Genomic DNA, 22,614 nt, shown 5'->3' with positions numbered 1-22,614 from the left:
ATATTAAAGTGAATAGCACTGTTCAGCGAAAAAAAACAAATTGCTTTTGAACTCTTCAGAAGGAATATGCTATTTATTGCCCATAAATGTCCAAGTCACTTGTCCATCATTCTCACCAGAGTTCCTTGATCGTTCATTTTACTTTCGATCCCCTGTTAAATACGTCAACATTCCTCAATCTCTTTCACCTTGATCCCTTTCGCTCTCATTGAGTCATTGTCCAACTCTCCATAATTATTTCTCTTCGATCTCTCGCTGTCACCATGATCGACGGTGTAGCAATATACAATATTGTGGCGGCTCTTGTGCCGCTATATGTGCCCATGATATTAGCCTATGCCTCAGTCTTGTGGTGGAAGATCTTCACACCGGAACAGTGTTCCGGCATAAACCGCTTAGTGGCACTGTACTCGGTTCCCTTTCTTAATTTCAATTTCCTAGCCTTTAACAATCCTTATGCTATGAACCTCAGGTTCATAGCTGCAGACACTCTTCAAAAAGTCATCATTTTGGGCGCTCTTTTTCTATGGAGTGCTTTCACAAAGTGTGGTAACCTCGATTGGACCATCACGCTTTTTTCTCTTTCCACTCTACCAAACACACTCATCGTGGGCGTCCCTCTTCTGACGGCCATGTATGGAGACTCATCAGGTAGCCTGATGAGTCAAATCTTTGTCATGCAGGGCGTCGTGTGGTTCACTCTAATGTTGTTCTTGTACGAATACAGAGGCGCCAAGAGCCTAATTTCGAACCAATTCCCCGAGAATGGAGGCTCCATCGCCTCGTTTACTGTTGATTCTGATGTTAACTCTCTCAACGGTAACGAGCCGCTGCAGGCCGACGTGGAAATGAAGGAAAATGGAGAACTTCATGTGGTGGTGAGGAGCCATTCATTCAACAATGACTCTCCTTGTAACTGTTCAACGTCAAACCATTGTAGCGAGGCAGAGATCTGTTCCATGCAACGATCTTTGAGTTTTAATACAACACGTGATCTCAAAAGAGAGGGTTCTAAAGAGGAGATGTCGAAGATCGACCAGGAAAAAATGTCCAGGAAGGACGCTTGTAATCACCTTTCTAATGGAGGTTTGCTTTCTTCTTACTATTTTCTTAATTAAATTAGATATTTAGTGTTGCAGCATGTTAAGTCTCTGTAAAGTGGGGTGGTGAAGTCATTAATATTCAATAAGAAAATCAAGGAAAAGTCACTTTTTGGAAGTGTAATACACGGATGATGTCAAGTGTCACGACAAGTGTGATTTCTCAAACACTTCAGCAAAATTATCTATCAAATTTTTCTATGATTGATATTTTCATCAGAATTTTTTTTAATTATCTTTAATGAAATATTTGTTTTATATTTATTTTTCATTCATAGGACATCATATCTTCCTTATTTAAATCAACATGTAATCGTTTTATAAGAAAAAAATGGTATTATTATTATTGTAAGTCACAAATATATAGTAAAAGTAATGGTTAATTTATATTAACAAATAATTAAGTGTATTCCTGAATTCAATGGAAGTTCATTAGAACTAAACATAACTCGTGATTTGGAGAACTAGCTAGAATGAAAGTGACTTTTTCCTTTCCGTCATGCTAAATCTTAGTTTAATGTAATAATTGGACATTTGGACCACCTGCTTCATATTTAATTTAGTGAATATCTATTCGTACCAAGCAGGCAAAAAGCTTTTTAAATCGTCAAAATTAAATCAGTTTTAGTTTGTGATCAAATTATCTCATTTTGCATGCAGTGAAACATGAATCGATTGACATGAGTCCTAATCTTAAAGCAATGGGAGACAAAGAGGTTGGGATTGTGAATGTGGTCCAATATCCTTTAAGTGAGGGCCTAAAAGAGGAGAAAATTGAAGAAGGAGATGCATACAAAAAGCAGCAGCAAATGCCACGTGGTAGTGTCATGACAAGGCTTGTTCTAACCATGGTTTGGAGGAATCTCATTAGAAATCCTAATACCTACGCATGTGTTTTAGGACTCGCATGGTCTCTCATATCATTTAGGTATTTAATTTTCGAGATCCAAAAATCTATATTATTATTATTATTATTATTATTATTATTATTATTATTATTATTATTGAAGTTCTATTCCCATTCATCAATCTATGGTTGTGTTCATGCGTAGGTGGAACATCAAAATGCCATCAATTGCAAAAGGTTCCATTTTAATACTGTCAAAAACCGGGACCGGAATGGCCATGTTCAGTTTGGGTACTAGCCTTCAACATTTTTTTTCTTTCCTTCCTGACGATGTCATTTTCAACTAAGGTTCATAATATGGAACTTTGTCAAAAAAATATTAATAATAATATGAAACATTTTCCTGCCATAAAATGTCGCAATATTAAATTATATATTAGCCCAACATACGGCTGCGGCCGTGCATGTTCATTTCTTTATGTTTTTTTTTTCTCTTTTTGTTCTAAGATTAGCGTCACCATGGAACAACACACGTGCTGTACGGACACCAAAATATTTAAAATTTGAGAGAAAAAAAAGGGTTAGTGTTGTTTAAGCAATTTTTAATTAATGGTGAAAAAAATGAAGAAAATAAGAAAACGTGAGAATGCTTTTGTACGTCGTGTATTGATTTCACTACTTTTTAACTTTTTTTTTGTTTTATTTTTGGTACGCAACATATATCAAAGAGATAGACATACCTATTTAATTTTTTAAATAATATTTTAGTAAATCCTTGAATGTATTTTAAAAAATTTTAATTAATTTTTTTAAAATACCCCGACCCTAGCCTTCAAAAAACGGAGTGTGCATTAGTAAATCTCTTAGTATATATAGTTTGGGTCTTACTAATTAGAGTCCTAAAGAATTGAAAATAATTTTTTATCAGAATTCAGAATAATTAATAGAATTCAGATTGAGAGTGCATAGGAAATCACCGTGAATGTGCATTAATAACATTTTAATAAAAAAAAACATTTTTATGATTTTTCATATTATATGTCTATATATTTATGTCGTGCTGTGTTTGTGTCACTCTCTCTACTTAATGGTAATTACTTTTTTTTTTCTTTTAATATGTACCTATTGGTGCTTAATTACTTAAATAGGTCTATTCATGGCATTACAACCCAAGACCATTGCTTGTGGAAAAACTTGGACAACAATTTCTATGGTGGCTCGGTTCGTGGTTGGACCAGCCGTGATCGCTGTAACCTCCATAGTCATCGGCATCCGAGGAGTTCTTTTGCGTGTTGCAATTGTTCAAGTAAACTCACTTCCGAATTCCTCTACTTAATCAGACAATAAATAATACTCACCCTCTCTAGCAGGTTTTGAAATACGTGAGCCTTGTTCTTGTCCAAAAATAACAAAATATATTTTTTACCTAAATATGTTAGTATACTCTTAGAATATACATGCTAATGATATATGCTTCCTTAACAAATTAAACCTAGTGAAAGAATGAGGTTGATAATACTCTGTAGGAGAGGCTTAAAAGAGCTCTAAAATCAATTTTTGAGGGGAGACAAAAACATTTACAACTCACTTTATTTTTTTTTATCCATGACAATCAAAGATAATAATTAAGATATTTATAATAATTGACAACTCAACTCACTCCACCTCATTCCAAGTATATATATTCACCTTAATTACTTTTCTTAGATGCACCTGAATTACTTTAGGAATAAAGAATAATAAAGTGTCTAACTCCCTATATTTAGTTAGCCGAGGATCATACACCTTAAATAAGTTATTAGAGATAACAAGTATGGTTATCATTGTGGTCAAACAACTCTCAAGTTAAGGATGTTTAATGGATTGGATATTTTTTTGACAAATAATAGGACTCGTTATGATTTTTGAAGGGTTGAGGGAGATGTTTATTATTTACCCATCAATACTAATGTCATAAATATTCAAAGCCGAATAACTATTTATTTAACCATGTTTGATTTTGCAGGCTGCTCTTCCTCAAGCTGTCCTCTCCTTTGTATTTGCTAAAGAATACAATCTCCACGCAGATATAATAAGCACAGCGTAAGTTCGTCTGTTTTTTGAAAAAATATATTTTGTTTGCCTTGTGAATATAAACCTCTTAACATAAATTCTAAATGAGATTTCTCAAAATTTGCAGAGTCATATTTGGAACGGTGATTTCGCTGCCCATAACAATAATTTACTTCGTGCTTCTTGGACTCTAATTAACTCATCGTTGAAGGCAAAAGTAGACGAAAATAAAAGTTTGTATATTTATGGTAAAAATTTGTCAAAACTTATTTGTTTACACTAATCAATTTTACTTAGCATCCCTAGTTGTTGCATAATCTTGCAGTTGGAGTGAGAATTTGGAAAAAAAAAACATGTATTGGAAAATGACAACAATTAAAAATAATTTGACAGAATTTAAATTGGCATAAAAATATTACTAAAGTAATTGTCTAACGGTTAGAATTTTCTGGATTATATTTGTTATCCGTGCGGTCCTATAAAATATCAATACATTAACTAGTATAAGAAAAATACAATAGCTATCTATAAAGGGAATTTCTAATGTATAAGGTGCTTCAATAGCTGCATATTCCAAGGAAGATCACTAATCTAAAAATTTATTCTTTTTAAAACAAAAAAATGGACTTATAGGTTGTAAATAAAGCTCAATTGCAACTGCAGGTTCTATTTGTAAGGAAAAATATAAGAATTTTAACATCAATTGCAAAGGGAAATTATTATTGGTTAATCTATAGAATATATATATATATATATATATATATATATTAAAAGTCTTATTATTGGCTTTTTTTAATAAAAAATTATAAGACTACATTATTTCAAATAGATATTTTGGTATGCAAAAAAAATTCATATTATTTAGGAATCAAGATTAACAGTAGTATATAAGCACTTCTTTCCTTACCAAGACACTTTTTAAAGATAAAAACCATCAAGATTCATATAAACCAAAGCAAACAATAAATTGAATCTAGTGAAACTAAAAAATACAATTGACTTAAGGTCACTACTAGAAAATATAGATTCAATGTTGCCCACAAAGAAAATTGATGTTAAAAAATGAGTGATAGTATTTTTGTAATTAAAACGTCATCCATAACATCGGTTATAATATAACTAATGTTATGAGTGGTAGTCTAACATCAGTTATTTTAAAATCAATGTTGTTAGTACTAAGTTAGCATTGGTCTTTAAGTCGATGTAGTTGGTCATCCCTTAACAATGGTTCTTTTAAAAACCAATGTTGTCACTTTTATATTAATTCCAAATCTCACTCTCTCATGCCTCATTCGAAAAATTTTGTTCATTGTCTCGCACCTCATGTTACCCAAATTTTGGCCCTATGGGCTGAGTCACCACATCGTGGCTCGTGTCACTGTGGGATGAGTCTTCACACCGCCATTTGTGTTGTCATGGGCCATTCGTGTGGGAATTTTAACAAACCATATAAAATATCAAATGAACACCAAACACATTACATTAGATTATTGAGAGAAGGATTTAAGAAATACCTGATTTCATAAAGTTTGATCGAACCAGCACAGTGAAATCTTGACAATGGTCATGAACAATTAGTTTAATGACATTCCTCAACCAAATCACCTTATTTAATTCCTTTTGGGACTGTCGTTTTCTCTTCATATGGGGAGAAGAGAAATTGTTTCTTATTTGGTGTGTTGGAGACCATAACCATGCCTTAGATTTTAAACCTATTAGGGTTTTTAATATCCCCTAATGGGCCAAATCTGTTTTTGCTTATTAAACCCATATCAATTTTCTATTGGCAGTCTAATGAGCTTACTAAATTAGATTACTTATATTGAGCCCACTAGATGTAAATAAAAAATATAATATGTATCCCATATTAATTAATTAAGAATTGTGAAATTCCTAACAATCTCCCTCTTAGACTTCATATTAACCTTAGATATTTATACCACAAAATTCTTTAGGCGTGTAACCATATGTTATTTACTTTTAGAATAATCTTTAAACAATCTAGTCCATCTCATATGGCAACAAGGAACCACTGCGGTTTTCATCATAACCTAACATGACTAAGCCACAATGATTACCACTGTCACCCATACTTAATGCCATAGATCAAATATGGATAAGCAACACGAAAATTATATATGTGATCTTAATCATTTTTATTTCAAACTAGTCCAAACTTTATTCTTTATAGAGGTTAATCCTAATGCAACATAAATATTGCACACAAAACAAGCTCAAAATATAATGATAAACATCAACTTTATTTCTGTAGAAAATCTAGACAATACAAATATTTGGAAAACATATGATATAGAACATAAATGAGACTCCCACTAAACTAAGGTACTATAAGGAATCACACCCATATGAGTAATGTGCTCGTGAAAAACTTAGGAACCAAACCTTTAGTAAGTGGGTCAGCTAGCATAGAAGCAATTCCTACATACTCTATGGAAATTTGCCTATTCTAAAATCTTTCCTTATCAACCAGAAAATTGATGTCAATGAATTTTGACTTGATTGTAATCGTTGGAGTATTGGATTGTTAAGTTTTTATCACAATAAATCCTCAATGGCCTTTCAATGCCATCGACCTTGCTCAAACTAGTTACAAAGTTTTGTAGCCATATCCCATGGGTGGATGCCTCAAAAAAGGAAACAAACTCCACAACCATGGTTGAAGAAGTTATGAGGGTCTATTTAGTATACTTCCAAGATGTGGAAGCAATGTCTTCCAAGGTTATTTTGATGATACCAAAGAATCAAGAGTTAAGCAAAGTTTCAAGCAAAAAATCAAGAATCAAGTTTCAAGTTTCAAGATTCAAGATTCAAGAAAAATCAAGATCAAGATTCAAGACTCAAGATTCAAGAATCAAGAGAAGACTCAATCAAGATAAGTACTAAAAAAAGTTTTTCAAAACATTGAGTAGCACATGAAGTTTTCACAAAATCTTTTACCAAAGAGTTTTACTCTCTGGTAATCGATTACTAGAAGGTAGTAATCGATTACCAGTAGCCAGCATTGTTTTTCAAACTGATTTACAAAGCTGTAATCGATTACCATAAACATGTAATCGATTACCAGTGTTTTAAAATGTTAAGATTTTCAAAATTCAAAATGAAGAGTCTCATCTGTTAATGTGTAATCGATTACACCTTAATGGTAATCGATTACACCTTAATGGTAATCGATTACTAGTGACTGTTTTCGAAAAATTCATTTCCAAAAGTCACAATTCTTCAAGTGACTTGTTTCTTAAGATTCTTTCAAAAGTCATAACTTTTTTAAGTAATTAGTTTTAAAGGAATTGCCAAGAGTTACAAGTTTTGACTTGAGTCATCAAGAAATTATAAATATGTGACCTTGGCATGAAACAAATGAATGATTGATCTCAATAATCTCTTTCAATCAATCTTTCAATATTTTCTTTCATCTCTTTCAACAGATTTTTTCTGATTCATCTTCTCTTCATCTTTCTAAAAGTTTTTGTTCAAAACTTTCTCTTCCAAGAAAAGTTCTTTGTTCAAAAACTTGTATTATTCATCTTTTTCATTCTCTTCTCCCTTTGCCAAAAAGAATTCAACAAGGACTAATCGCCTGAATTCTTTTTGTGTCTCTCTTCTCCCTTTCCCAAAAGAACAAAGGACTAACCGCCTGAATTCTTTTGTGTCTCCCTTCTCCCTTTTCAAAGAATTCAAAAGGACACAGTTTGAGAATTCTTTTGATTCTTCCCTTTCCCTTAAACAAATGATTTCAAAGGATTAACTGCCTGAGATATCTTTTGCTTCTCCTTTACAAAGATTCAAAGGACTCACCGCCTGAGAACTTTGTATTAACACATTGGAGGGTACATCCTTTGTGGTACAAGTAGAGGGTACATCTACTTGGGTTGTTGTAACTGAGAACAAGAGATGGTACATCTCTTGTGGATCAGTTCAAGTGGAGGGTACATCCACTTGGTTGTTCAAAGAGAACAAGGGATGGTACATCCCTTGTGGATCTTTGCTTGTAAAGGTTTTTACAAGGTTGAAAGAAATCTCAAGGACCGCAGGTTGCTTGGGGACTGGATGTATGCACGGGTTGTTGCCGAACCAGTATAAAATTCTTGTGTTTGTCTTCTTCTTTCCTACACTTTTAATTTCTGCTGTGCAGTTTTAATTATCACTTTTACTTTTGGTTAAGTTTCAATTACTGTTCTTTACTTTCTTAACTTTGTAGTAAAAGCCTAATTAAATCTAGTAACATTAAGAAGGATAAATTTTTTAAATAGTCAAGGTACATTAATAATTAATTCAACCCCCCCCCCCTTCTTAATTATTCCGAGGCCACTTGATCAAACGCAAGAGACAGTTCCTCCAACCAACATATATATGTATCCACATATGGAGTGCTTAATGTAATTGCATCCAGGAAAATCCAAGTCTGAGTAACTAATGATATCTAAATTATCATACTTTTGATAATTGAGCATGTACCCTTTTGTTCTCTTCAAGTAACACATCATGCGTTTTTTTTCCTTCCAGTGTTGTTGATGCAATCCTACCTCCCAAGGGCATTGGATATAAGACTCCAAGAAGATTGGGCCAGAGATGCAAGAGAAGGCCCTAGGGTTCTCACGAGCCTTGGGGTAGATTTTGGGCCCATGGACTAAGTATGAGCCCACTTATCTTTGTATATATTAGATTAAGGTTTCATTATTTTTGGGCCTTGTATTTATGGCTCCATAATGTAGGTAGGGTACCCTAGAAATGTAGGGATTTTCAGCCTTTCTATTTGAGGGCATGTAGACTAGTTTTTGTATTAGGGGTAGTTTTGTAATTTCACATGCATTAAGTAAATATTTGATGTGTGTGTTGGGAAATAAATTTAATTGAATTGGGAGAATCCCAATCCAATTAAATTTTAGAGGGTGAGGTGATCATTTGCTTGCTACACCCCATTGCCACGTCATATAGTCACATTTTGTGCATGTCCTTCATGCTTTACATGCCTCATGACACCTAAGCACACTTAGTGGAGAATCTTGGACCTGATCTTGCATTAGTGGGCTGAACCATAACTGAAATTCACTAATCATAATTAGTGAAATTTTGGCTCCCAAATTTGGCTCCACAAATTCAATTTCAAATTCAAGTGAAATTTGAATAGAAATTCAAATTTTCCTCCAATTTTGTGTGACACTTAGGCTATAAATAAAGGTCATGTGTGTGCATTTTTTTTAACTTTGATCATTTGAGAATTACACTTCAAAGTTAATACCTCAATTGAGGCACAAAATTTCGTGCTCCTTCTCTCTTTCTCCCACCCCCCATCTTCTCCTCCTTCAAGCTCTTATCCTTGGCTTCCTATGGTGGTGAGCTTCTTCTAGACTCATCTTCTACTTGAAGTGGTGTCTCCATTCATCTTTCTCCTTCTCCATTACACTTCAATCAGACCTCAAGAAGCAAAGGAATCCATTGATGAAGAAGATCCAAGGCCTAACAGCTCCACATGGAGCTACATCATGTGGTATCAAGAGCCTCTTCATCTAGGTGATGTTCTTTTGCTTCCTCTATCTTTTTGTTCGGTCAATTCACTTTAATTCATTGTTATTCATCTTATTCTCCATGTATATCCTCCATTGTCTTGTGGTTTGGTTCTATTTAGAGTAGATTAAAAAAAAATAAACCGATTAAATCTTAGATCTACACTTGTTCTTGCATTTCCATGGTTCAAATTCTATAGATCTACTCTTGAATCATGTTTTTGTGTTGATTTTAGGTTCTATCATTTTTCAGTCATAATCTTCTTGTGCTGAACCTTTAGATCTAAATTTTCTTCCAAAATATTGATTAGAAAAAAAAATCTAAGTGTAAATCACTTGTCTTAGAGTCATGTTTAGTCATAATAATTGTCACATTATGTTCTAAGTTTGTGTTGAATTTTTATTTTGTTGATTGAATTCTAGATACATTTGTTCATGTATTCTTGTCATTCATAGATTATCTTTTGAATTTTGAGTCTAATTCATGCATGTTATTTAGTTCATAACATGTTCTAAATCAATTCCGAGAAGTAGTCTTGTTGATGAACTTTTTTTTTTGTTTTCTAAGTTTCCTACATGATGCCTATGATGAAGTTGAGTTCTGGTGCTGAGTTGTGGCTGGATTTGTGAATCAAATAAGTCTTAAGCTCTCTTGAATTGTGTTATTCAAGATAATTGAGCATAAGCAGACACAAATTGTAACTATCCAAGCCTTAAGCAACATAAACACTACTCTTAATTTCTAGGTTGAAATCGCTAGTGCTGGCAGCTTGAACATATGAACTTGTATAAATTACTCGGAATTGATCACTATGAATTTTGAGCTGAAAATTTTACCGAAGTTTCTAGACATCTGGATAGAAATAAAAAAAACCAACCGATTTGAATTAAAGGAAAAAATAAGAAAAATCACACAAGTTGGTAAAAAAATTAGTGTCCACGAAAAAAAAGTGAAATGGAAGTGTGCTTGTTGTTTTGGCTCGAAATTTGTTCTATAATTGATAGCTATTTTATACCAATCTTAGTTCTTAAATTTCAATTGAAAATTAGTGTGAAAACAAGTTCCAAAACTAGAGGTTTCTTGAGTCTTTTTTTTTTATATATTTTTTTACTCTAGAGCCATTCTATGTTTCTCTTTGAGTCCTAGCTTGCTTTTATGTGCTTTTCATTGCTTTAATTGTTGAATAATCCTTGAAAATTTGTCTTGTTAAAACTCTATTGGTTTAGCTTTGATTTCATTTTTTTGGTCTTTGGTTATTGCTTGTCTCTTTGTTTCCTTGTTTGTGATTTGCCATATAGGGAATTAGAAAGGAGGATTGGTGTCATCCCTTGAAGAATTTGATTCAAGAAACAAGGGGAAAACCACCTTAAGAACTATTGGACTAAGAAGCACTCCAAATTGAGTGAATCACCAAAGAGAGAACAACCATCAAAATTGAGAACCTTGTTGTAATTTTGTAATTGACAATTTACTTACTTTCATTGTTTTCAAATTTTGTAACAAAAAGGTCTTTCATTGGAAGTAAGTTGGGAGCCTCCAATAGGTCACCCTACTTCCATTTGTGTGTAATAATTTTAGGCAATTTTACCTTAGGATTGTGAGTGTTTTGTTGGGAACCTTAAATTTGGTCATCGAAACACTCTTAGGATTCGCGTAGTTTATATTTCTTGCTTACTTTCATAGCTTATTTCCTTTACCGTCCATTGTCAAGCCACCTAGATAGTTTGCCTTTTACCAATTAGTTTTTACCTTATCTTTCACACCTCTTTTAGTGTTTATTTTGGCTAGTTTCAACCATAGTTTCTTTTACCTTTTGTTTTCAAACCCCCAACAAGAAAGAACCATAACTTAGGAACCAACATGAGTCTTCATTCTTCATCTAGTGTTAATGGTGAGGGTTCTACTCCTAAGGACCCCTTGTATAAGATATTAGATTATGGAAGCAATGTCTTCCAAGATTATTTTGATGATGCCAAAGAATCAAGAGTCAAACAAGTTTCAAGAATCAAGATCAAGATTCAAGATTCAAGTAAAGAATCAAGATTCAAGATTCAAGAATCAAGAGAAGAATCAATCAAGATAAGTATTAAAAGAGTTTTTCAAAAACTATTGAATAGCACAATTTTGTTCAAAAGAATTTTTCAAAAGAAAAATTTTATCAAAGAGTTTTACTCTGTGGTAATCGATTACCAGGTCAGAAGACAGTCATCGATTACCAGTAGCCAACATTATTTTCAAACTAATTTACAAAGATGTAATTGATTAGCATAATCATGTAATCGATTACCAATGTTTTACAACGTTAGATTTCAAAATTCAAGAGTCACAACTTGTGATAAAACATTTTTCAAATCATTTCAAACTTGTGTAATCGATTACACAATACTTGTAATCGGTTACCAGTGTTTCTAAATGTTTTGATTTTCAAATTTAAACATGAAAAGTCACATCTGTTGATGTGTAATTGATTACACTATGATGGTAATCGATTACTAGTGACTTACTTTGAAAAATAAATTACCAAAAAGTCACAATTCTTAAAGTGACTAGTTTTCTGAAGATTTTTTAAGAGTCACAACTTTTAAGTGACTAGTTTTAAAAAAAAAGTCACAACTTTTAAGTGACTAGTGTTCACAAAATCACAACTCTTGAAGTGACTAGTTTTGAAGAAATTGCCAAGAGTCACAACTTTTAACTTGAGTCATCAAATGACCTTAAATATGTGACCATGGCACAAATTTCAAGTATGCATGACAGATTTCTTTCATTCATTTCTCTTCATCTTTCTAAAAGTTTTTGTTCAATACTTTCTCATTCAAGAAAAGTTCATTGACCAAAAACTTGTGTTATTCTTCTTCTTCTTTCCCTCCCCCTCTTGCCAAAAGAATTCAAAGAACTAACCGGCTGAGAATTCGTTTGATTCTTCCTTCTCTCTCTTGCCAAAAGAATTCAAAGGACTAACCGCCTGAGAATTTTTTTGATTCTTCCTTCTCCCTCTTGCCAAAAGATTCAAAGGACTAACTGCCTGAGAATTCTTTTGATTCTTCCTCTTCCCTTTAAACAAAAGATTTCAAAGGACTAACCGCCTAAGATATCTTTTGTTTCCCCTTACAAAGATTCAAGGGATTAACCGCCTAAGAAATTTTTGTCTTAACATATTGGAGGGTACATCCTTTGTGGTACAAGTAGAGGGTACATCTACTTGGGTTGTTATACTGAGAACAAGAGAGGGTACATCTCTTGTGGATCAGTTCAAGTGGAGGGTACTTCCACTTGGTTTTTCAAAGAGAACAAGGAAGGGTACATCCCTTGTGGATCTTTCCTTGTAAAGGATTTTACAAGGTTATTGGAAATCTCAAGAACCGGTGGTTGCTTGGGGACTGGACGTAGGCACGGGTTGTGGCCGAACCAGTATAAATCTTGTGTTTGTCTTCTTCTTCCCTACACTCTTTATCTTTCCGCTGTGTACTTTTTATTTCCACTTTACTTTTGTCTAAGTTATTGTTTCTGTTCTTTACTTTCTCATAACTTAGTAGTAAAGCCTAATTGAATCTAGTAACATTAAGAAGGATAAATTTTTTAATTAGTCAAGACACGTTCATAATTAATTCAACCCCCGCTTCTTAATTATTTTGAGGCCACTTGATCCAACAAGTGGTATCAGAGCAGGTATCTGGAGAAAAGTTTCACAACTTCAAGATTCATGGCCTCCTCAAATTCTCTGTTTCCCGAAGGAAGCTCCATCCATAGGCCACCTATCTTTAATGGTGAGGGTTACCATTATTGGAAAACCTGAATGCAAATCTTTATTGAAGCCATAGATTTAAACATTTGGGAAGCAATAGAAATAGGACCTTATGTACCCACCATAGTAGATGCAAGCACAAGCACAACAACAGAAAAACCAAGAGATAAATGGTCTAAAGAAGCCAGAAGAAGAGTCCAATATAATCTTAAAGCCAAAAACATTATTACTTCTGCCCTAGGAATAGATGAATATTTTAGAGTGTCAAACTATTCAAATGCAAAGGAGATGTGGGATACTCTCCAACTTACACATGAAGGCACCACTGATATGAAAAGATCTAGAGTCAACACCCTTACACATGAATATGAATTATTTAGGATGAACACCAATGAGAACATCCAAAGCATGCATAAAAGATTCACACACATAGTTAATCACCTTGTCTCCTTAGGAAAAACCTTTCCTAATGAAGATTTAATTAATAAAGTTTTGAGATGCTTAAGTAGAGAATGGCAGCCCAAGGTAACTGCCATTTCTGAAAGTAAAGATCTTTCTTTTATGTCTCTTGCCACCCTTTTTGGCAAATTACAGGAACATGAGATGGAACACCAATGACTAAATCAAAATGAAGAAACTGACAAGAGGAAACGAAGCATAGCACTAAAAGTCTCCTCATCAATGCAAGAGGAAAATGAAGATGAAGAATCAGAAGATAAAGAAGACTTCTCACTCTTTGTGAAGAATTTTCAAATATTTGTCAAGAAGAGAAGAATCGAGAGGCGTCAAAATTTCAACCATGGAAAAAGATTCCAAGAAGACTCTCCAACTCTTTGATGCTACAAGTGCAACCAAATTGGTCACATCAAAGCAAATTGCCCCTCAAACGAGCAATGGCCTGAGAAGAATGAGAGGAAAAGTCATGAAGAAAGAAGATCCAAGAAGGTGTATATTGCATGGGATGACAATGACTCATCCGATGGTTCGGAGAAGGAGATTAACCTTCTATCCAAGGACTATGAGAGTGATGATAACATATCTCAAGAAGACTAAGCAAAAAGAAAAAGTTTGACTTCCATCTTTGAAGATCTAGGCACTTAAATCATGAAAAAGGTAACATCAAAACCATTCTCTTTTAAATTAAGTGGGTTGACATTTTCTTCTCAATTAACTTGATATATGATGACTAACAAAATTTTATTTGTTTGTCTTGATTGATTGCTATTATGAGTATGTGATTATATGTTTGATTGAGTAATTTTCTTTCTCAAAGCATGAAGTTTTTTTTTAAAAAAAAACACACACAAATGTTTGATGATGTCCATGTTCTATATCCTTCAATCCTTGTATAATTCTTGTTTGAAATGTTTGAATTACTTGATTGATTGTTCAATTTTTTTTATGTTTTGCAAAACTATTATATTTTATTTCAAATAAAATTATTTTGATATGATAAAACCTTCTACGTTAACCAAAATTCATTTTGGTAAGTGTTGATAGTCAATTAGCACTTAGTCTTAGGAAATAGTGTCTGGTAATCAATTACAACATTCCTGTAATCGATTACGTAATCGATTACAATATTCCTGTAATCGATTACAGAGTGTCTCTCCCTATATATTTGAAATTTTCAGAAATCGCCAAGATGCAATTTCTGCAGCAACGCGACCTTAAAATCCCTAACCTTCTGAACTTGATTTCTCCCTCAATTCTTGACCAAATCACGTCCTACAAAGCTCAAAATTCATCATTTTTCATTCTCTTTCATCTCCATCGATCAAAACTTCTAGAAAATCCTTCAAATGGAAGAGCCATTGAAGAAGCGAAAGGGCATTTCGACTTCATCCGCAGTCATCGAAACTCGAAGTCACAGATCATCCAAGGTGCAACCAACCCCAATTCCTCCCTCCATATCATCTCATACGTTGTTTTCCTCGGAAGAACAACGTGTCTGGTACAATTCTCTCTTTTCTTCTCGTTCCATTATCGACCCTAAGTTTGTAGACTTAGCTTTCTTTGATGATGAAGTGTTTGATTGCTTTCAAGCATTTCAAAATTCTGGTTTAATTCAGTTTATCTCCATGAAACTTCCTTTTTACCCTGAATTTGTTAAAGCCTTTTATTCTAACTTGGAAATTCGAGAAGATTCCTTGATTTCCAAAGTTTATGGGATTAAGATAGTCATAGACCAGTCCCTTCTCTTTGAACTCACTCAATTATCCAGAGATAGTGTACGATTTGAGGGTACACTTGATGATGAGTGGAAGTTTGATTTTTTTTTGTTTCTGATGCCCGTCGGATGGTTTGCACCAACCAAGCGGATATGACCGGAAGGCTTCTCGCCGGTTCATTGGCATTCGAATGCCGCATCATGCACTACTTGATTGTTCGCATCCTACTCCCTAGATCATCCAACCTTGCACAGGTTTCTAAGGAAGATTTGATAATTATGTGGGTTTTCTTAACCAGTCGTCAAATCGACTTGGCCCATCTTGTGAGATATCGCATGCATAAGGCATTGCGATCAAATACTCCACTTCCATATCCCCATCTGATCACCTTGTTTCTACAGCATTTTAATGTCCCTCTTGACTCTGAGTCCTTTGTCAAAGTCAAGAGATCCTTCTCTATCGGTGCGAATGTAGTGTCCTCTTTCGAATACCACAAATAGAGGGATGGCTCTTGGGTGAAGAAGGATGCTCCAGTACAGGCCGCTGAAGACCACTCTCTATCACCACATCCTCAGAGAGATGACTCTTCATCTCTTATGCACAACATTCTTGACAAGTTGGATGGACTCCACACTTTCGTCGGAGATCGCTTTGACTTGTGTTAGACAAGTGGCCTCATATATCTTAAGAAGGGGGGGGGGTTGAATTAAGATATTACAAACTATTTCCCCAATTAAAAATTCTACTTTGATTTTAATGCAAGTTCCAAGTTCCCTTAAAGATAGATTTCTAAATGATGATTCATAATAACCAATCTGAATGTAAATGTAAAGCAACAATAAATAAAAGAGTTTAAGGGAAGAGAAAGTGCAAACTCAGTTTTATACTGGTTCGGTCACACCCTTGTGCCTACGTCCAGTCCCCAAGCAACCCGCTTGAGAGTTTCAATATCTTGTAAAAACCCTTTACAAGTTCTGAACCACACAAGGACAACCCTTCCTTTGTGTTCAGATTGCTTTACAATAAGAGACTCTCGGTCTCTTAATCCCTTTTCAGAAGTAAAAAGAAGAGAAGAAGAAATCTCAATTGAAAGAGATAGATTGAACAATGAAGCACTCAAATAATTCCTTATTGAATTGCAAGTGTTTTGGCCAAGGAATGTTTTAGAGGATAAGACAATTTTGCTTTTGAGAGGATAAGACTTTTTGTTCAGAAAAACTCTAAGAAAATTCGTGTTCCAAGTCACATATAAATAGACCTTTGATGGCCATTCAAAAACCATTTGAACAGATGTGACTCTTGGAAATTATTTTTTGAAAATCTCCTCTGGTAATCGATTACAAGACTTGTGAAATTGATTACAGGCTTTAAAATTTGAATTAAAACGTTCAATAAGTGCTGGTAATCGATTACCTTCCAAGTGTAATCGATTACACATTGTAAAATTTGAATTCAAATTTCTAATAGCTGTTATAAATAGTTTCAACTATTGGTAATCGATTACAATACTCATGTAATCGATTACATGCTTTCAAAAGTATTCAAAATCATTTTAAAAGCATTTCAGGAAGTATTTTGGCCACTGGTAAACGGTTACATCCTCTGGTAATCGGTTACCAGAGAGTAAATCTTTTGTAAAAACATTTTAGCTTAAATTCTTTGGCCAAATCTCTTGCTGTTTCAACTTGGAATTCCCGTCCTAAGTCTTTAGAGATTATCTTGATCATATATATTGAATTTATTGGATTCTTGTCTTGAATAAAACTTGAGAAGCGCATAATCCTTTGGCATCATCAAAACATCAAAATGTATTTGCTTCTACAATCTCCCCCTTTTTGATGATGACAATTTAATTCCTGAAATCAAGATACAAGATAGAATATACAAGATAAAATGTTCACTCATCCCATACTCCCCCTATGTTTTGGAATTTATGATCTCTTGATTTCTAAGCTTTTAAGCCCCATTTCTCTCCCCCTTTGGCAACATCAAAAAGCCAAAGTACGTGGAAATCAAACATAATTATTCACCAGTCGAAATCAAACATAATTCAGTCATAAATAACTAAGTACCAAATACTTAAACATAACCAAAGTTCAGAGAATAATGTCATAAAACATAGCCAAATACACAACATAAAATCAAATATAATAATAATCTAAATCTATGAAGATGCGGGTATCCATGCCTGCAAAGCGAGCATAAATGGCATCGATACTACCATCCAAGGAATCAAAGTGCTCACCAACATAGGTGCGGAGGCCTCGTAACTCCGAAAGAACTTCATGCATGAGGGCTGAGGAGTCATCTCGTTGAGGTGGAGGAGAAGGAGTACGTTCGTCTTATGGAGGTTGCGCGTCCTTCTTCAACCATTGCCCATCCATGTCCTTACGGTAGCCAAAGGAGGTTACCACACCGACACCAATAGCAAAGGAGCATTTAACTTTCACAAAGGGCTTATTATCCAAGGGAATCTGAAAATGATGAAGAAATAAAGTAACAAGCTGTGGATAAGGCAGAGGTGCATTTGACTGCAATGCCTTATGCATGTGGTATCTGATCAAATGGGCCAAATCGATCGGATGACCGGTGAGAAAATCCCACATCAAGATTAAATCCTCTTCAGAGGCTTGAGCTAAGTTTGATGATCTGGGTAATAGAATGCGAACAACGATGTAGTGCATGATGCGACAATTGAATGTCAATCAACCGGCAAGCAATCTGCCGGTCATATCCGCCTGATCATTGCAGACCATACGGCAGGCATCAAGATTGGAGTAATCAAACTTTCTGTCGTCAACAATGGTGCCCTTAAAAGGTGCACCTTGACTGGGCAGATGTGTCAATGAAAAGAAAATAGATTCATCAATAACCATTGATATGCCATGTGTTTGGCTTCCGACAAGTGCACCGGATCGCACAAGTAGTATAAAATGGTAAGAACCAAGTATCGAGCACTGTTCGCAACCGACAAGTGTACCGGACCGCAGAAGTAGTATAAAACGGTAAGAACCGAGTATCGAACTCTCGGGGAACTTGTGTTATCTGGTAAGCTATTTCGATAAATAGGCGTCTGGTATGAAAATCTGACTTTGGTTATGAACAGGTATTTAAACTATCTAGGCAAAAAGAAAGAAAATCACGCAAGAGAAATACTGTGTAAAAACAAGTAGAGAATGCGTGGGTCTTCCTCATAGATTCCGGATGCTAAAAAGGATGTTCTCTATCTAACAATGCTCACGTGTTCCTATGTTGTCTCTTGGACTGCTAGACCTCGATTCCTCATGATAGCCTAGCCTAGTCCTGATCAAGCCTCATCCGCAGATTCCTCTTGTATGACTAAACTCAACCAAGACTGCATTAAGACACACATACACAACTAAGTTCTTGTACTCCAATTCCTCGTGATAGCACAACAACTTAGTCCCGTACTATTAAGGACTTTAGAATCAAACTAGTTCCCACTGTTGAATGACCCTAACAAAGCATGCATCTACGTGATCAAGGTAAAAGCACATAGGAATAAATAGCAGATAGCACAGAGAACACACAAAACATCATTACATAGATAGATATATATTTAAATCAGGTACCTACAGGGAAGATCCAACAGAGGATTTAGCTTTCCATAGTCCAGAAACCTCCTTTACAACAAAGAGAAGAACAAAATGAAAGACTGCAAAAACACAAGTGGTGAGGATGTCTCCTTCACCTCTAGGATCTCACAATCACTCACAAACTCATCTCAAGCACTCAGAACGGCTTCCGCTTCGAACTCGTGTCTCTGCAGATCTTCACACAGCAAAATCTCTCAGAACTCTCTGGAACTTGGACCTTTCTCTCTCTAGAACCCTCGTACATGCAGAGCTTCTCAAGAAAAGTGCCAAACTCTCTTTGCAAATCTGATTTCAGGCTTAAATAGGTGGCCTTTTTCGTGCTCATGCGCTTAGCGCAGATCTAAATCGCTTAGAGTGCATAAGTGGATTTTGGCTTAGCGCGCTTATTTCAGTTAGCAGATGAGCTGAAGTGGTGCGCTTGATGACCTGGAGCGGTGCGCTTAGCGAACTTGACAGTTCATCTTCTTCTGGAGTCTTCCTCGCGCTTAGCCACTGAAGGTTGCGCTTAGCGAATTCTCGCTAAGCCAACAGCTTGGCTTAGCGAAAGAGTGAAAAACAACACTTTGCCAAAGTTGCCTATTTAATTTGAAATTGAGAGAAATCGATTATTAACTGCACAAAACAAAAGTATAAATTATCTATTACCTATATTTAACAAAAAGTACTTATAGTATTACAAAACAACCATAAATTGGGAAAGTTTGATACAATATACACAGGTTTTATACACAAAAGTTAGTCGTATTCATCGACTAACAACTCCCCCAAATTTACAGTTTTGCTTATCCTCAAGCAAAAGAGAACAGCTCACTTTTCCTCAAGTGGTAAAACATGCAGTGATTATGTACAGGGGTGTATGCATCAAAATTCATTGATTGCAAGATGAGAAAGATGAAGCAATGTGTACCTATCCCTTATTTTCATAGAATATGAAGCTAGACAAAGAGGAGAACAAAATGTGAACAATACAATTAGATGAGGTTAATCATAAGACAAATTCAAGGAAAGTAACTCAAACCACAGTCTCACGGCTAGTGTTTCACTCAAGCACAAATGTTTAAGCTATTCATTGATAATAACTAACAGGAGGTCCAATCTTTGCATTTCTCTCATGCCATCAAGTCAGAAATGTATAAACAGAATCAGAAGGACTTTCTTAGGCTTGTAATGAGGTTTGGCTACAAAAATTCATTGGTTTTTCTAGGATTCAAAGGTTTAGATTCTAAGAGAGCACGAGTCCTAGACTAATCTCAATGATCTTTTCTTGTTTTGTACAAATAGCCTTCTCAGTATTCCCTTTTCTTAAGTTTCTTTTGACCTTATTGTAACAACACAACTTATTTTCTCTTTTTTTTTTTAACATGCAACTTATTTGTTGTGTGTGCTAATGCTTAACTTTTTCTTTTCATTCTTTTCAACTTTTCTCCCCCAAATTTAGAGTAAATTGGCCTTGAACCATATCATCTGGAATCAAAATTCCTGTGACTGATCCTATGTGTCCTGTGTCTGACCATCCTCTCATCTGTTAGCTGAAATACTGGAGTAGTGGGAGGAGAAGTGTCCACAGCTAGGATTGGTGTAGTTGGATCCTCTAGAATATGTAGAAGAGGAGTGGAGGGGTGTGCTGCAGGATGAGGTGGGGGTAGGTTTACCACTGGTGTAGAAGGCTCTAAAGTAGCCTCAAGGGATTGCTCAGGAGTGGTAGCAGCTACCTGTCTCACCTGTGTCTCCTCTGCCTCTTCTCCTATATCAAATGGCTCTGGGATGGTGGCCTCAGGTGACTCATCCTCCATATGCTAAGGTACCTGGGCTGTAGGACCTTCATCTTCCTTATGAAGAGAAGGTTGGGTCCCAGGCCAGGATACCATCTCATTAAACTGTTCAATAGAAGGAATAGAGTCTGAAGGTGCTATCATTTGAAAACTCTGTAGTAAAATGATCTATCCCTGATGAATGCTTTGGAGCATGGCTTCAAAGTGTTGAGAATTTGTTTGAGCTGGGACAGAGGGGGCTGCTGAAGTGGATGCTGGAGTAGGAGCTGCAGAAGTAGAAGGAAGCTCGGCTGGCCTTGCCCTCGCCCTCCTGGCCCCTCGGATAGAGACTGTTAGATCCTCGGGGTTCCAACAGTTCTTTCTGATGTAGGCCAAGTTAATGACCGGGCTCAGGCGCTCGAAGGTAAGGCTGTCAGATACAACCCCTCTGGCTCTGCATAATGCGATGATTAAAGCAGGGAACCCAAGTCTAGAGGTGTTAGACTGGGCTATAGAAGTCATTTGGCCATAAATCAGCGCTCCTATGTTCATATCCAAGTGAGAGACAAGGCCAAAGATCAGCCTAGCTCTGTCCACTGTCAGATCAGAGGTATGTGATGTGGGGGCCAAGTTAGAGTATGAGAGGACACTCCACACTTGAGCTAGTGTAGTCAAATCCTTCCTGAGAATCCTCCCAGGATGGCCCTTAGAGTTCAAGATGAACCCTTGGCCAGGTATGCATAAAGCAGCCTCTATCTCTTTGAAGTCTGTAGGCAACCTGTAGTATCTGGAGTATGTGGGTAGAGATTCACCCTCAGCAAGCACCACAGGTGTTTCTAAAAAGGCATTGAGGCTATCTGCATCAATCCTTATTAAGTGGCCCTAAATTCTGACTTGTTTAGGTGAAGGTCCCTCGGGACTGTAGAGGTTGGCATACAACTCCTTCACCAATGCAAGGTCAATGCTACTATCAGCTAAGTTGGTGAGGCGCTTGTGAAAGTTACGCCTTTCCAGCTCGCCCTTGAATTCATCCAGCTCTGTGTGATAGATTTCCAGTTTCCTCTCAGCTAATATGTGTCTTCCCAACACATTGTCAGTATATTCGGTCCAGGCCTCAAAGGACTGGAATCTTCATGTATCATATTGAGAAGTGGGCCTTGAACCGACACTCTTTCTTTTCCTTGAAGACATCTGCAGACAAAGGAATCAAACATTTGATCAGGACTCAATTTATTAAAATTAAAAAAAAAACTAAAAAAAAACTGAAAAAGACACTGGCCGCTTAGCAAGACATAATTTGCTTAGCGGGCCTTCATAAAAGACACACACCCATTTAGCGAGACATAGGTCGCTTAACGGGCTTCACTGAAAACAACACTGGGCTTAGCGACACGGGAGTGCCGCTTAGCGGAAAATGCTAAGTTAAAGTGTCTGCAAAGTTGGCTTAGCTGGCAAGGAGCCCACTAAGCCTAAGGTTAGCCGCATGGATTTGCGCTTAGCCAAGGATAAGTTGTGCTTAGCGGCACTAAACTGAGCAAAAATTTCACTAAGTTATGGGAGCTTAGCGAGTGAAGCTCGCTTAGCTCAGCGGATGCCGCAACCAATTGCGCTTGGCTCAGGAATGCTCGGCTTAGCGCGCGACTATCACAAAAAAAACTGTTTCAGTTACCTTGGCTTAGCGATTCAACCTTGCTTATCCACAGGTAGTTCAACAAGAGGATGAGTGTTCATCCTCAAAAGATGAACTCGCTTAGCGTGGTAAGCGCGCTTAGCGAGTTCTTCAGATAACGCTTACATACAATGAG

At 35.8% G+C, this 22,614-nt stretch overlaps 1 protein-coding gene across 1 annotated transcript; it reads left to right on the top strand.

Annotated features, from left to right (window-relative positions):
- Nucleotides 1–263: 263 nt before the first annotated feature.
- On the top strand, nt 264–4,193 carry LOC100781239 (auxin efflux carrier component). Its single transcript, NM_001280593.1, has 6 exons — nt 264–1,086; nt 1,761–2,028; nt 2,153–2,238; nt 3,096–3,253; nt 3,953–4,029; nt 4,127–4,193. The coding sequence occupies exons 1-6, from the start codon at nt 264–266 to the stop codon at nt 4,191–4,193; spliced, it is 1,479 nt and encodes a 492-aa protein (NP_001267522.1).
- The last annotated feature ends 18,421 nt before the right edge of the window (nt 4,194–22,614 follow it).

Source organism: Glycine max, chromosome 15, assembly GCF_000004515.6.
Source record: "Glycine max cultivar Williams 82 chromosome 15, Glycine_max_v4.0, whole genome shotgun sequence".
Taxonomy (NCBI): domain Eukaryota; kingdom Viridiplantae; phylum Streptophyta; class Magnoliopsida; order Fabales; family Fabaceae; genus Glycine; species Glycine max.
Note: the sequence above shows the minus strand (reverse complement) of the source record. Positions and strands in the feature narration are given on the sequence as shown.